The sequence below is a fragment of the Erinaceus europaeus genome, chromosome X, assembly GCF_950295315.1.
Source record: "Erinaceus europaeus chromosome X, mEriEur2.1, whole genome shotgun sequence".
Classification (NCBI taxonomy): domain Eukaryota; kingdom Metazoa; phylum Chordata; class Mammalia; order Eulipotyphla; family Erinaceidae; genus Erinaceus; species Erinaceus europaeus.
The window spans coordinates 47504646-47517384 of record NC_080185.1 but is presented as its reverse complement, the minus strand read 5'-3'; the positions used below and the strand labels follow the sequence as shown (position 1 = coordinate 47517384).

At 38.0% G+C, this 12739-nt stretch overlaps 1 protein-coding gene across 5 annotated transcripts in view; it reads right to left on the bottom strand.

The window, feature by feature from the left end:
- The window catches only part of LRCH2 (leucine rich repeats and calponin homology domain containing 2), a 146429-nt gene that overhangs the window by 38961 nt on the left and 94729 nt on the right, over positions 1-12739 (bottom strand). For all 5 annotated transcript variants that reach the window (XM_060182742.1, XM_060182744.1, XM_060182743.1 and 2 more), the window contains one exon: positions 2093-2200. In XM_060182742.1, the coding sequence (XP_060038725.1) occupies positions 2093-2200 (108 nt within the window). The remainder of the gene's footprint in view (positions 1-2092; positions 2201-12739) is intronic.

The window sequence follows — 12739 nt, the reverse complement described above, 5'->3', positions numbered from 1 at the left end:
CTGGTTAAAAAAAAACATACACATACCCCTCAAGATCCCATCAAACCTCTTTAAAGAAATAGAACAAAAGTTTATCTGGAATTAGAAAATATTTAGAATTCCTAAGGCAAGCTTGAGGACAAAGAACAAGACTGGAGGCATCAAATTGCCAAATCTCAAATGATATTTTATTAAACTATATTATAATCAAAACTGCCTAGTATTAGAACAAAAATAACATAATAGCATTCAGAGCCCATAAATCAGCCCCCTCACCTATGCTCATCTAATTTCTGACAAGGGGGACCAAATTATTAAATGGAGAAAGGAGAGACTTTTCAACAAATGATGCTGGGGAAATTGATTGGATCTTAGAGGAATGCAACTGAACCACTTCATCTCACCATACATAAAAGTAAACTCCAAATGGATCATGAATTTGGATGGTAAACAAGAAACCATCAAACATTTAGAGAAAACAATGGCATAATTCTTTTCCATCGAAGTTTTAAAGGTGTCTTCAATGACTCAAGTCCATTCACAAGGAAAATAGAAACAAAGTGAAAATAATGGGAATCCATCCATTTGAAAAGCTTCTGCATGGCAAAAGAAACTACCACTCAAATAGAGACTTATAGAATGGGAGATCTTTTTTGATTGTCAAGTGACACACATACAGAAAGGGAGATCTTTTATCCCATAGATCAGACAAAAGGTTAATAATTTAAATATACCAAATCAGCAACAACAAAAAATAAACAACATAATCCAGAAATGAGGATATGGACACAATATTCACCAAAGAAGATATATAAAATACTAACAGACATGGAAAAGAATCTCAAATACAAATAAAGACAACAATAGGATACCTCTTCACTCCTGTGACAATGTCATAGACCAGAAAAGACAGTAAAAACAAATGTTGGAAAGGCTGCAGGAGTAAAGGAACCCTCTTACACTGTGAATTGGTGCAACACCCGTGGGAAAGTCTGGAGGCTAGAAGTGGACCTACCCTATGACCCTGGAATTCCGCACCTAGGGATATATCCTAAGGAACCAAAGCACACACATCCAAAATGATCTGTGTATACCTATGTTCACTGTATTAACCCATACTTAGAAGCAACCTAGGCCCAACAACAGATGAGTGGCTAAGTGGTATATATTCACAGTAGAATACTACTCAGCTATTAGGAATGACAAATTCACATTCTTCACCTCATCTTGGACAGAGCTTGAAGGAATCATATTAAGTGAGATAAGCCAGAAAGAGAAGGATGAGTTGGTCTCACTCATAGGCAGAACTTAAGAAACAAGACCAGAAAGAGGAAACAGACAGTAAAATTTGAACTAGTTTGGTGCACTACACCAAAGCAAAAGATTCCTGGGAAGGAGGACAAGGAAAGGGGTGAGGGGAAGGAGGACTTTCAGGTCCTGATACATGATGATGAAAAAGGAGCTAAACTATGTTTATAGCGTTTTGCAGACACCTGTCATAGCTAGATGAGAAATTAAACCCAAGAGAAGAGAATCTGAAAAATACCAGAAAAAGCTAGGCACTGTTTCTCTTATTTGAAAAGAAGAAGAAAAAAGAAAAAACACTCAGAACAGGTGTAGAGGGGACTCAAAAAATAACTAGAGGCAAGATTATTTAAAAAAAAAGAAAAATATATAATAGATATAAATAATAATTATAGAATCAGCCTGTATTCAGTGACTCTGGTGGTGGGAACCCTATGGAATTATACTCCTATTATCTTACAATTTTGTAAATCAATATTAAATCACTATTTCTAATGATCTTTTAGTAGCTAGTCTGCTTAAATAGATTTTAAGAAAGAGTGTATAGGGAGCCATCCAGTGGAACACCTGGTTTCTCTCTATCCTATCCAATAAAATAGAAAGGAAAAAAAATAGGGAGAAGACAGCGAGATGGCTGCCACTCGTGGTAGATTCATAGTGCAGGCACAGAGTCCCAACTACAAACCTGGTGGGGGAAACAAAGATCTATAGTTTAGTAGAAATGTGGTATACTTTATCTTATGCTCATTAAGTGATTACATTTAATTATTATAAAAATTGCCTAATTGCCTCACTACTAAAAAAATACCTGTTCTTCTGCTCTTGCTGCAATAATTGAGCAGCTATTTTCCTTAAATCAGTTACATCTTTCAAATCATCATCCTCTTCCTCTGTGAGAAACTGTTCTTTTCCAAGTCTGAAAGGTAATACAAACATGGTTACACAAATATTGAATCCACAGTTTATGTCAGCTAACAGAAGTAAAAGCCACTTTTTGCTTTTAAGCATCATGAAATACAAAACCCCTGAAGTCACTGTATATAAGATATTAAAATAAGAATTATGAAATACTATTTATATTGGCATAAGTAATGGCTAACAAAGTGGACAGTATTACCATTATTAATTACAGAGACTTAAATGACCATAGTATTTAAATGCTTATTATCCATCTTGAGTGCAATAATCTGGCTTATCTTTAAAATAAATATAAAATATTAAGACACTTCAATTATTTTAAAGCACCTTGCTTGTGTCATTATATTAATTTTAGTTTTTAATAGGGGCCAGGCGATGGCACAACTGGATAAGCAGACACATTACAGTGCACAAGGACCCATGGTCCCCACCTGCAGAAGAGACATTTCTGGGGCAGTGAAGTAGTACTGCAGGTCCCTTTCTCTTCCTTTCCATCACCCCCTTCCCTCTCAACTTCTGTCTTCGTTCAAAATAAATAAATAAATATGAAAAAAATCTCTAAGGTCATATACCCTGAGAAGGACCTAAGTAAGATGAGATGAGTTTTCAATACTTCACATTTGTATTTTTCCACAATCAGGAATGTAAAAGAAAAATGAGGAGAAACTACACCCTCAATAGCCACTATGAGTCTGTGGCAGCCTAGAAATCAACAGCTCATTAAGAGGGAGACTAATTGAAGGCACTGAGTTGGCCACAACATATAGGGCTTGAAATAGAAAAGGCCTTGAAATCTCCAGCAAGCTTGCATGACAAAGGGACCAAAATTCAGTGTTAAGTAGTAAGGACACACAAAGTTACACTTATCAAATGCAAAATGTTGCTCTGTGTGGTAATAATCCTCTATCTTATGGAAAGAGATCCAGAAGGTACAGAAGTCTAAAAGAATATTCAGAATTTTTTCTAGAGGGATACAAGATGGCTGAGTGAGAGCAGTACTATTGTGTAACTCCTCCAAGCACAACTACAGATTCATGGTATTATTTTAGTGAAATCTGTAAGAATATAAGAAGACCTGCAGCATAAAGAAAGACTATAGCAGTAGAAGAAGAAGAGAAGAAATAAGGATGTAAGGAGATAAACAGACAGCAATACACACCTTATCAGCACTGAAGCCTCAAAGTGGGACAACAGGTTCTGTTAGAATACTGGGGGCAGGGTTGGAAGGGTGGAAGCCTCCTTTAGAGTAAACGGGGAAATACAACTAAGCCACACCTCTCAAGTCAGTTACTGGAAGGTAGAATAGAAGTTTTCTGAGCTATAAATTGAGTTTGCAAGACGTAGACCTTCCTTATGATCCAGTAATTCCTCTCCAAGGGATATATCCTAAAGAGTCAAGCACACCCATCTAAAAAGATATGTGTACACTTATGTTCATAGCAGCACAATTTGTAATAGCCAAAACCTGGAAACAACCCAGGTGTCCAACACCAGAGGAGTGGCTGAGAAAGTTGTGGTATATATACACAATGGAATACTACTCGGCTACGAAGAATAATAAATCCACCTTCTTTGACAGATCTTGGATGGAGCTCGAAGGAATTATAAGTGAGATAAGCCAGAAAGAGAAAGATGAGTATTGGATGATCCTACTTATAAACTGATGTTGAGAAACAAGAACAGAAAGGGAAATGTAAAACAGAATTTGCCCTGGGTTTGGAGTACTGCATCAACTCGGGGGCAGGGTGGGAGGGAAAGGAAGGTAGATTATCAGATCTACTGTAAGGGGGTGGGGTAGGGACACAGACCTTTCAGTGGCTGGAATAGTGTTAACATATACTCCTATTAACTTAAAGTCTTGTAAATCACTGTTTAATCAATATGAGGGGAAAACTGAATGTCTCGACATTTTTAATGCCTAGACTTCAGTTCTGAGCATATCTTCCTTTAATCTAAGCACTTAAATTTTTCAAATTAGCAAGCTGATTGAATTTTAACACTGGGCTTAAATTGTTAATGCATTTCTAATAATAACTGTTTTTTTGAAATATTAAATCACCTATAATCTTAGATTAGGGAGACCAGAAGAAACCAATCTTGAGTATATAAGATATAGTTATTTGTAAATAGCAGTAAATGACATAAATCATGGTAAGGTCTTATACAGTACAGTAAATCCTAACCATTGGATTTTCCAAGTAAACTAAGCTCCCAAGTAGCTTGGTTATAATAATAATTATAACCTATTGTCTTCTTAAATTCTAAATCAGCAAAGAAGTTTCCTTATTCTCTGAAACATGAAACTTCTGGGGCTTTGCTCTTTTTCCTTCATGCTTTTCTCAATCCATACTATTTGATACTGCATCTGCTGATCCCAACCTGATCAATGAAAAATTGCCACCTCGACATGTTTCACTTCGGAATGTGACCAGAGATGCCAGGCCTGGGATGTCAACCCTCGAGCTCCAATACTCTGGTGAGACCTTTGCTAGCCCATAGGGCCCCTTTAACTCTATTTTGGGTGGCACACTTTCTAACAAAGTGACAGAACCTAGATATAGACCAGGGTCCATGGGCTAGGGCACATGTGCACATGTATCCATAAATTAGGGGGAAATATATACCTTAAAGTAAAAATGCACATTAGTCTACAGTAACTCAGTAAGTAAAACAAGAAAGTTGAAAGACCTAAAAAGGACACCATAAAATACATAATCAAGTATTTTCTAATCAGACTTAGATACTTTCCTCATCTACTTTCTATTTCACTTCCCTCAGTCACTCTATATATAACCTTGTCAAATAACTGTAGTAAGGAGACTACAAAATCTGGATGAGGGAGGAGTTGGGCAATAGCACAGCGGGTTAAGCGCATGTGGTGCCAAGCGCAAAGACCGGCTTAAGGATCCCAGTTCGAGCCCTCATCTCCCTACCTGCAGGGGAGTCACTTCACAGGTGGTGAAGCAGGTCTGCAGGTGTCTATCTTTCTCTCCCCCTCTGTCTTCCCCTCTTCTCTCAATTTCTCTCTGTCCTTTCCAACAATGACATCAATGACAACAACAATAATAACAACATCAGTAAAAAAACAAGGGCAACAAAAGGGAAAATAAATAAATATAAAAAATTTTTTTTTTAATTTTTAAATCTGGATGAGGGAAGGAGACTAGCACACTCTAATGATGGTCCTTTTGGTCACTACCCAGCTACCCCATCATCTGGGGCCCAAGTCAGGGAATTCTGGGATTCCCCCATAGATGTGATGGGATTAGACCTCGAACAGATCCCTCTCTCCATCATCACTGGTCATCTCCATCAGAACAACATCATAAACCCTCTTGTGGGCCTCTACAGGACCTTGCCCTCAACATAGAACAATAATGGTTGAAATTGTCCCACTCTCCGAATGGAAGCTGGATCAACATACTCTGCCACTCATGGAAGACTGGTCCTGAAATGAGCGTGGCCTAGAATATTCCTAGCTATGAACATGGAATGTCATCTCAGAATGACAGGTTACAAAGGCTCTTGTGCTAAATATGAATAGATATGGGCCCTAGGTCAGATCAATGAGGTCTACAGTTAACATATTTATATACTTTTCCTATATTGGAGCTACTCTCTGCCCTAGTCCAGCTTTCTAGTCCTATTCCCAAGTCTGCCACCATCTTCCCAGGAAATACTTTTAGATCACTTGCATGTTAGCTGTGAGGCTCAGGCAAAAATTAGTCAAGTCAATAATAGGAGGCGGTGCCAAGATGGTGACTGGAAAGTAGCAGCACCTGTGGGCTCTGACATCAACTGCTAGAAAGCCTTGAAATCTTGGCCTTCAGCAGGACAAGCAAGGAGGCATCCTAAAGGTAGACCAGGGAGGTTATTATAATTCAATTTGGGTTAAAAAGTAGAGCAAAAAGAAAGGAAATTTCTTAATTATTTCTCTCAGCCCCCCTCTCCCCATAACCAGACCCCCTGGGGGTAGGGAGCTGCTGCTAGCAGGCTCCCCATGGAGTTCCTTTCTGTACCAAGATTCTTGGCCCACCAAGGTGCCATTAAACCCTGCTTCCAAATTTCTAGGCTATTTTTGTTTTTCCTCTGAGTAAGGGACTTAGACCCATTCAAGTGACAATTAGCTAATCAAGCAAGACTCACCCAGCCTGGGAAAGACTGTTTGAAAGTTTTTTTTTTCTTTTTCCCCCGTTTGTTTTGTATTGTGTTTTCTTTCTCAATCAGTCTAGGCTCAATGTACATAGGCTAACAGGGAGCTGTCCAAGCTGTAGACCCACTGCTTGGGCTTTTTACTCAGTTCTATTTTACAAATATTATTATATATACATGCACATCCCTCCCCCCCCTCAGATGACCAAAATTAATTCTTAGTATACTTCCCAATGCTAGATGACAAGAATTATCACCCACTGTGACAGAAACTTGTCGCACTCTTCATACCTCCTCTATACACTATCGCCCTTCTTCCACCTCCAAGCCAATTAAAAAAAAAAAAAAATATATATATATATATATATATATATATATAACTCTCCATTCACTGCTTTTTTTCTGTTTCCTTCTTTTCTTTTTTCTATTCTCTCTTTTTTCCCCCTGTCTTCCTTTCTCCCTTCCTCCTCCCTCTGCCTTCTGAATTCACTGATACTTATTTGTGAACTACTTCAGGGAAGAAGTCTGACTTATTTGTGAACTATTTCAGGGAAGAAGTCTGTGTCTCTGCTCTACTTCCCCTTCTCCTCTTGCTACCTGTAGAATCTACAGTGGACAGTAGATTTGCATAATTGTCTATTCCTGCTATCCCTTTTTTTCTTTCTCTTTCTTTTTCATTTAGATTTGGTTGCTATTTTTTCTTGAACTGGAGACATTGTGGGACTAACTGGTATTGGTTAAGCTGCTTCAGTCATTGTTTTAGTTACTATTATAATTTCTGAGGGTGGTGATTACATTTGTCATAAAGGTATTTAGTATAGTGTGGCTTGTACATAAAACAAAGCAACTGAGGAACAACAGAACATAAACCTAAAAAAAATTAAAAATGGGTACATCAAGAGCAAATAAAACTGCTACTACAATGAATGAAGACAAGAGCCTAGAAGAAACTACAAATCAGCCAGAAGTAACCATAGATAAGAAAAGCATGCAAGCAACAATAAATTTATTAATCACAGAAATGAAAACAACTTTCGAGGAAAGGAATAGCAGTATTAAGGAAACAACAGATGAGAACCTCAAGGAAAATACTAACTACCTTGAGGCAATTAGAGAACTGAAAGCTGAAATAGCTGTAATGAAGAAAGCAGCCAAGGGAAGGGAAAGCAGACTAGCAGAAGCAGAAAATAGAATTAGCCAGACCGAGGATGAGCTAGAGAAAACTAAGAAAGAGGTGAAAGAGCTCAAAAAGAGATTGAAAGACACTGAAAACAACAACAGAGACATATGGGATGATCTCAAAAGAAGTAACATTCGCATAATTGGCCTGCCAGAGGAAGAAAGAGAAGAAGGGGAAGCAAACATTCTAGAGGAAATTATAGAAGAAAACTTCCCAGACCTGAACAACAGAAAGGACATTAAGATCCAAGAGGCTCAGAGAGTCCCAAACAGAAATAACCCAGACCTGAAGACACCAAGACACATCATAGTCACAATGAAAAAAATTAAGGATAAAGAAAGGATCCTAAAGGCTGCAAGAGAAAAACAAAAAATCACATACAGGGGAAAACCTATAAGACTATCAGCAGACTTCTCTACCCAAACTCTAAGGCCAGAAGAGAATGGCAAGATATCTATCGAGCCCTGAATGATAAAGGGTTTCAACAAATGATAATATATCCTGCTAGACTTTCATTCAAACTAGATGGAGGGATCAAAACCTTTTCAAACAACAGTTAAAGGAAGCAACTATCACCAAACCGGCCCTGAAAGAGGTTCTAAAAGACCTCTTAGAAACAAGAACATTACTATAATACTTGCAACATATCAAATAAAAACTTGTTGAATAATGGCACTACAACACATTAAATCCATAATATCAGTAAATGTCAGTGGTTTAAACTCACCCATCAAAAGGCACAGAGTGGGAGGAGGGATCAGAAAACATAACCCAACCATATGCTGCTTGCAAGAATCCCAGTTGATCCAACAACATAAACATAGACTTAAAGTGAAAGGATGGAAAACTATCCTGCAGGCTAATGGACCACAAAAAAGGGCAGGAACAGCCATTCTCATCTCTGACACAATAGATTTTAAATTAAATAAAGTAATAAAAGATATGCAAGGTCATTACATAATGATTAAAGGATCAATCAGCCAAGAAGATATAACAATTATTAACATCTATGCACCCAATGAGGGACCATATAATACATCAAACACCTTCTCAAAGAACTTCAAAAATACATCAATAGTAATACAATAATAGTGGGAGACTTTAACACCCCACTCTCACACTTAGACAAATCAACAAAACACAGAATCAAGAAAGAAACAAGAGAATTAAATGAAGAGATGGACAGAGTAGAACTCTTGGACATTTTCAGAGCTCTTCACCACAAAAAATTGGAATACACATTCTTTTCAAATCCACACATAACATACTCATGGATAAACCACATGTTAGGCCACAAAGACAGCATCAATAAATTCAAGAGCATTGAAATCATACCAAGTATCTTCTCAGACCACAGTGGAGTAAAACTAACATTTAGCAACAAACAGAAAATTATTAAAAGTCACAGAATTTGGAAACTAACAACATACTGCTTAAGAACCACTGGGTCAGAGAGACACTCAAGCAGGAAATACAAATGTTCCTGGAAACAAATGAAAATGAAGACACAAGCTATCAAAATATTTGGGACACAGCTAAAGCAGTATTGAGAGGGAAACTCATAGCCAATAACATATTGAACAACAAGAAAAAACCCAAATAAACAACCTTACTGCACACCTTAAGGAATTAGAGGAAGAGGAACAAAGGAACACTAAAGCAACCAGAAAGAAAGAAATCACTAAAATTATAGCAGAAATAAACAACATCCAAAATAAGAGAACCATACAGAAGATCAATGAAGCCAAATGTTGATTCTTTGAAAAATTAAACAAGATTGACAAACCCCTAGCCAGACTCACTAAACAAAAAAGGGAGAAGACTCAAATTCATAGAATTTTTAAAGATAGAGGAGATATCACAACTGACACCACAGAAATCCAGAAAATCATGCGAGACTTCTATGAAGAACTATATGCCACCAAACTAGAGAATCTGGAAGAAATGGAACAATTCCTAGAAGCATATGCCCTTCCAAAACTGAACCAAGAAGAACTACAAAACCTAAACGCACCAATCACAGACAAAGAAATCAAAACTGTTATTAAGAATCTCCCCAACAACAAAAGTCCTGGACCAGATGGCTTCACAAACGAATTCTACAAAACCTTCAGGAAAAAGTTAATACCTATACTCCTAAAACTTTTCCATAAGATCGAAGAAACAGGGACACTCCCTTCCACTTTCTATGAAGCCAACATCACTCTGATACCAAAAGCAGATAGAGACACAACAAAAAAGGAAAACTACAGACCAATATGAACATAGATGCCAAAATAATAAACAAGATCTTGGCCAACCAGATACCGCAGCATATCAAAAAGATTGTTCATCATGACTAAGTGATGAACAATCCCAGGAATGCAAGGCTGGTTCAACATACGTAAGTCTATCAGTGTCATTCACCACATCAATAAAAGCAAAGCCAAAAACCACATGATTATCTCAATAGATGCAGAGAAAGCCTTTGACAAAATCCAACACCCATTCATGCTCAAAACAGTTCAAAAATGGGAATAGATGGGAAATTCCTCAAGACAGTGGAGTCCATATATAGCAAACCTACAGCCAACATCATACTCAATGGACAGAAGTTGAAAGCATTTCCCCTCAGATCGGGGACTAGACGGGGTTGTCCACTGTCACCATTACTCTTCAACATAGTATTGGAAGTTCTTACCATAGCAATCAGGCAAGAGAAAGAAATCAAAGGAATACAGATTGGAAGGGAAGAAGTCAAACTCTCACTATTTGCAGATGACATGATAGTATACATAGAGAAACCTAAAGAATCCAGTAGAAAACTACTGGAAGTTATTAGGCAATATAGTAAGGTGTCAAGCTACAAAATCAATGTACAAAAATCAGTGGCATTTCTCTATGCAAACACTAAATCTGAAAAAGAAGACATCCAGAAATAACTCCCATTCACTGTTGCAACAAAATCAATAAAATACCTAGGAGTAAAGCTGACCAAAGAAGTGAAAGACTTGTATACTGAAAACTATGAGTCGCTATTCAAGGAAACAGAAACTGATACCAAGAAATGGAAAGATATCCCATGCTCATGGATCAGAAGAATAAATATCATTAAAATGAATATTCTCCCCAGAGCCATATACAAATTTAATGCAATACCCATCAAAGTTCTACCAAGATTCTTTAAGAAAATAGAACAAAAACTACATTCATTTATCTGGAACCAGAAAACACCTAGAATTGCCAAAACAATCTTGAGGAAAAGAAACAGAAACAGAGGCATCACACTCCCAGATCTCAAACTATATTATAATGCCATCATCATCAAAACAGCCTGGTCCTGGAACAAAAATAGGCACACAGACGAGTGGAACAGAATTGAAAGCCCAGAACTAAACCCCCACACCTATGGACATCTAATCTTTGATAAGGGGGACCAAAGTATTAATGGAGTAAGGAGGCTCTCTTCAATAAATGGTGTTGGGAAAACTGGGTTATAACATGCAGAAGAATGAAACTGAACCACCTTATCTCACCAGAGACAAAACTCAACTCCAAATGGATCAAAGACCTGGATGTCAGACCGGAAACTATCAAATATTTAGAGGAAAATATTGGTGAAAGGCTTTCCCACCTAAACCTCAAGGGCATCTTTGATGAAACAAACCCGGAAGACCAAAGCAGAAATAAACCAATGGGACTACATCAAATTGAAAAGCTTCTGCACAGCCAAAGAAACTATAAAACAAACAAAGAGACCCCTCACAGAATGGGAGAAGATCTTCACAATCCAGACATCAGACAAGAGACCAATCACCAAAATATACAGAGAACTCAGCAAACTTAGCACCAAAAAAGCAAATGACCCCATCCAAAAATGGGAAGAGGATATGAACAAGACATTCACTTCAGAGGAGATCCAAAAAGCTAACAAACATATGAAAAACTGTTCCAGGTCGCTGATTGTCAGAGAGATGCAAATAAAGACAATATTGTGATACCACCTCACTCCTGTGAGAATGGCATACATCAAAAAGGACAGCAGCAACAAATGTTGGAGAGGCTGTGGGGACAGAGAAACCCTTCTACACTGCTGTTGGGAATGTAAATTGGTCCGGCCTCTCTGGACATCAGTCTGGAGTACTCTTACAAGGCTAGACATAGACCTTCCATATGACCCAGTAATTCCTCTCCTGGGGATATACCCCAAGGATTCCATAATGCCCAACCAAAAAGATATGTGTACATCTATGTTCATAGCAGCACAATTCATAACAGCTAAAACCTGGAAGGAACCCAGGTGCCCAACAACAGATGAGTGGCTGAGAAAGCTGTGGTACATATACCCAATGGAATACTATGCAGCTATTAAGAACAATGAGCACACCTTATCTGACCCATCTTGGACAGAGCTAGAAGGAATTATGTTAAGTGAGCTAAGTCACAAAGATAAAGATGAGTATGGGATGACCCCACTCATCAACAGAAGTTGAGAAAGAAGAACAGAAAGGGAAACTAAAAGCAAGATCTGATTAAATTGAGAGCAGGGCACCAATGTAAAAACCCTGTGGTGAAGGGGAGGGTAGCCATTGGGCTTCCTGGCACGGCTGGGAGTGGGGGGATGGACACAGTCTTTTGGTGGTGGGAGTGGTGTTTATGTACAATCCTATTAAAGTATAAACATATAAACCACTATTTAATTAATATGAGAGGCGAAAAACTGATGATATGTCTAGAACTTCTTAAAACACAGACTGAGTCTTTTTAATACATATGCTGTCTTTGACATGTTGTCTCTCCCAAAAGTCTAGACCAGGGAGAACAGAAGCAACTGGTAGCACAGCTATATACAAGATGCTGGGTATTATACCCCAAACCCTATCAAAGGGACTTTCCAAAGTTAACCCTATCACCAAATAATGTGACGCTAACAATAACTATCCATTGTCTTCTTGAACCCTAAGACAACAGGAACCTCACATTTCCACTATAGAGCCTATATTTCCCCCAGTCCTGGAACCTTATGGTGGGGCCCACTTTTCTGCATGCTGTTCTCAATTCAAATCAAATAATATTGCTTCCGCGGATCTCAACCTAATCAATGCAACAAGTGCCACCCCAGCATGCTTCACTTCAGACTGTGACCAGAGACTTCAGGTGTGGAATGACAACCCTTCAGCTTCATCACTCGGGTGAGACCTTTCCTTTCATAGTAATCTCTAATTC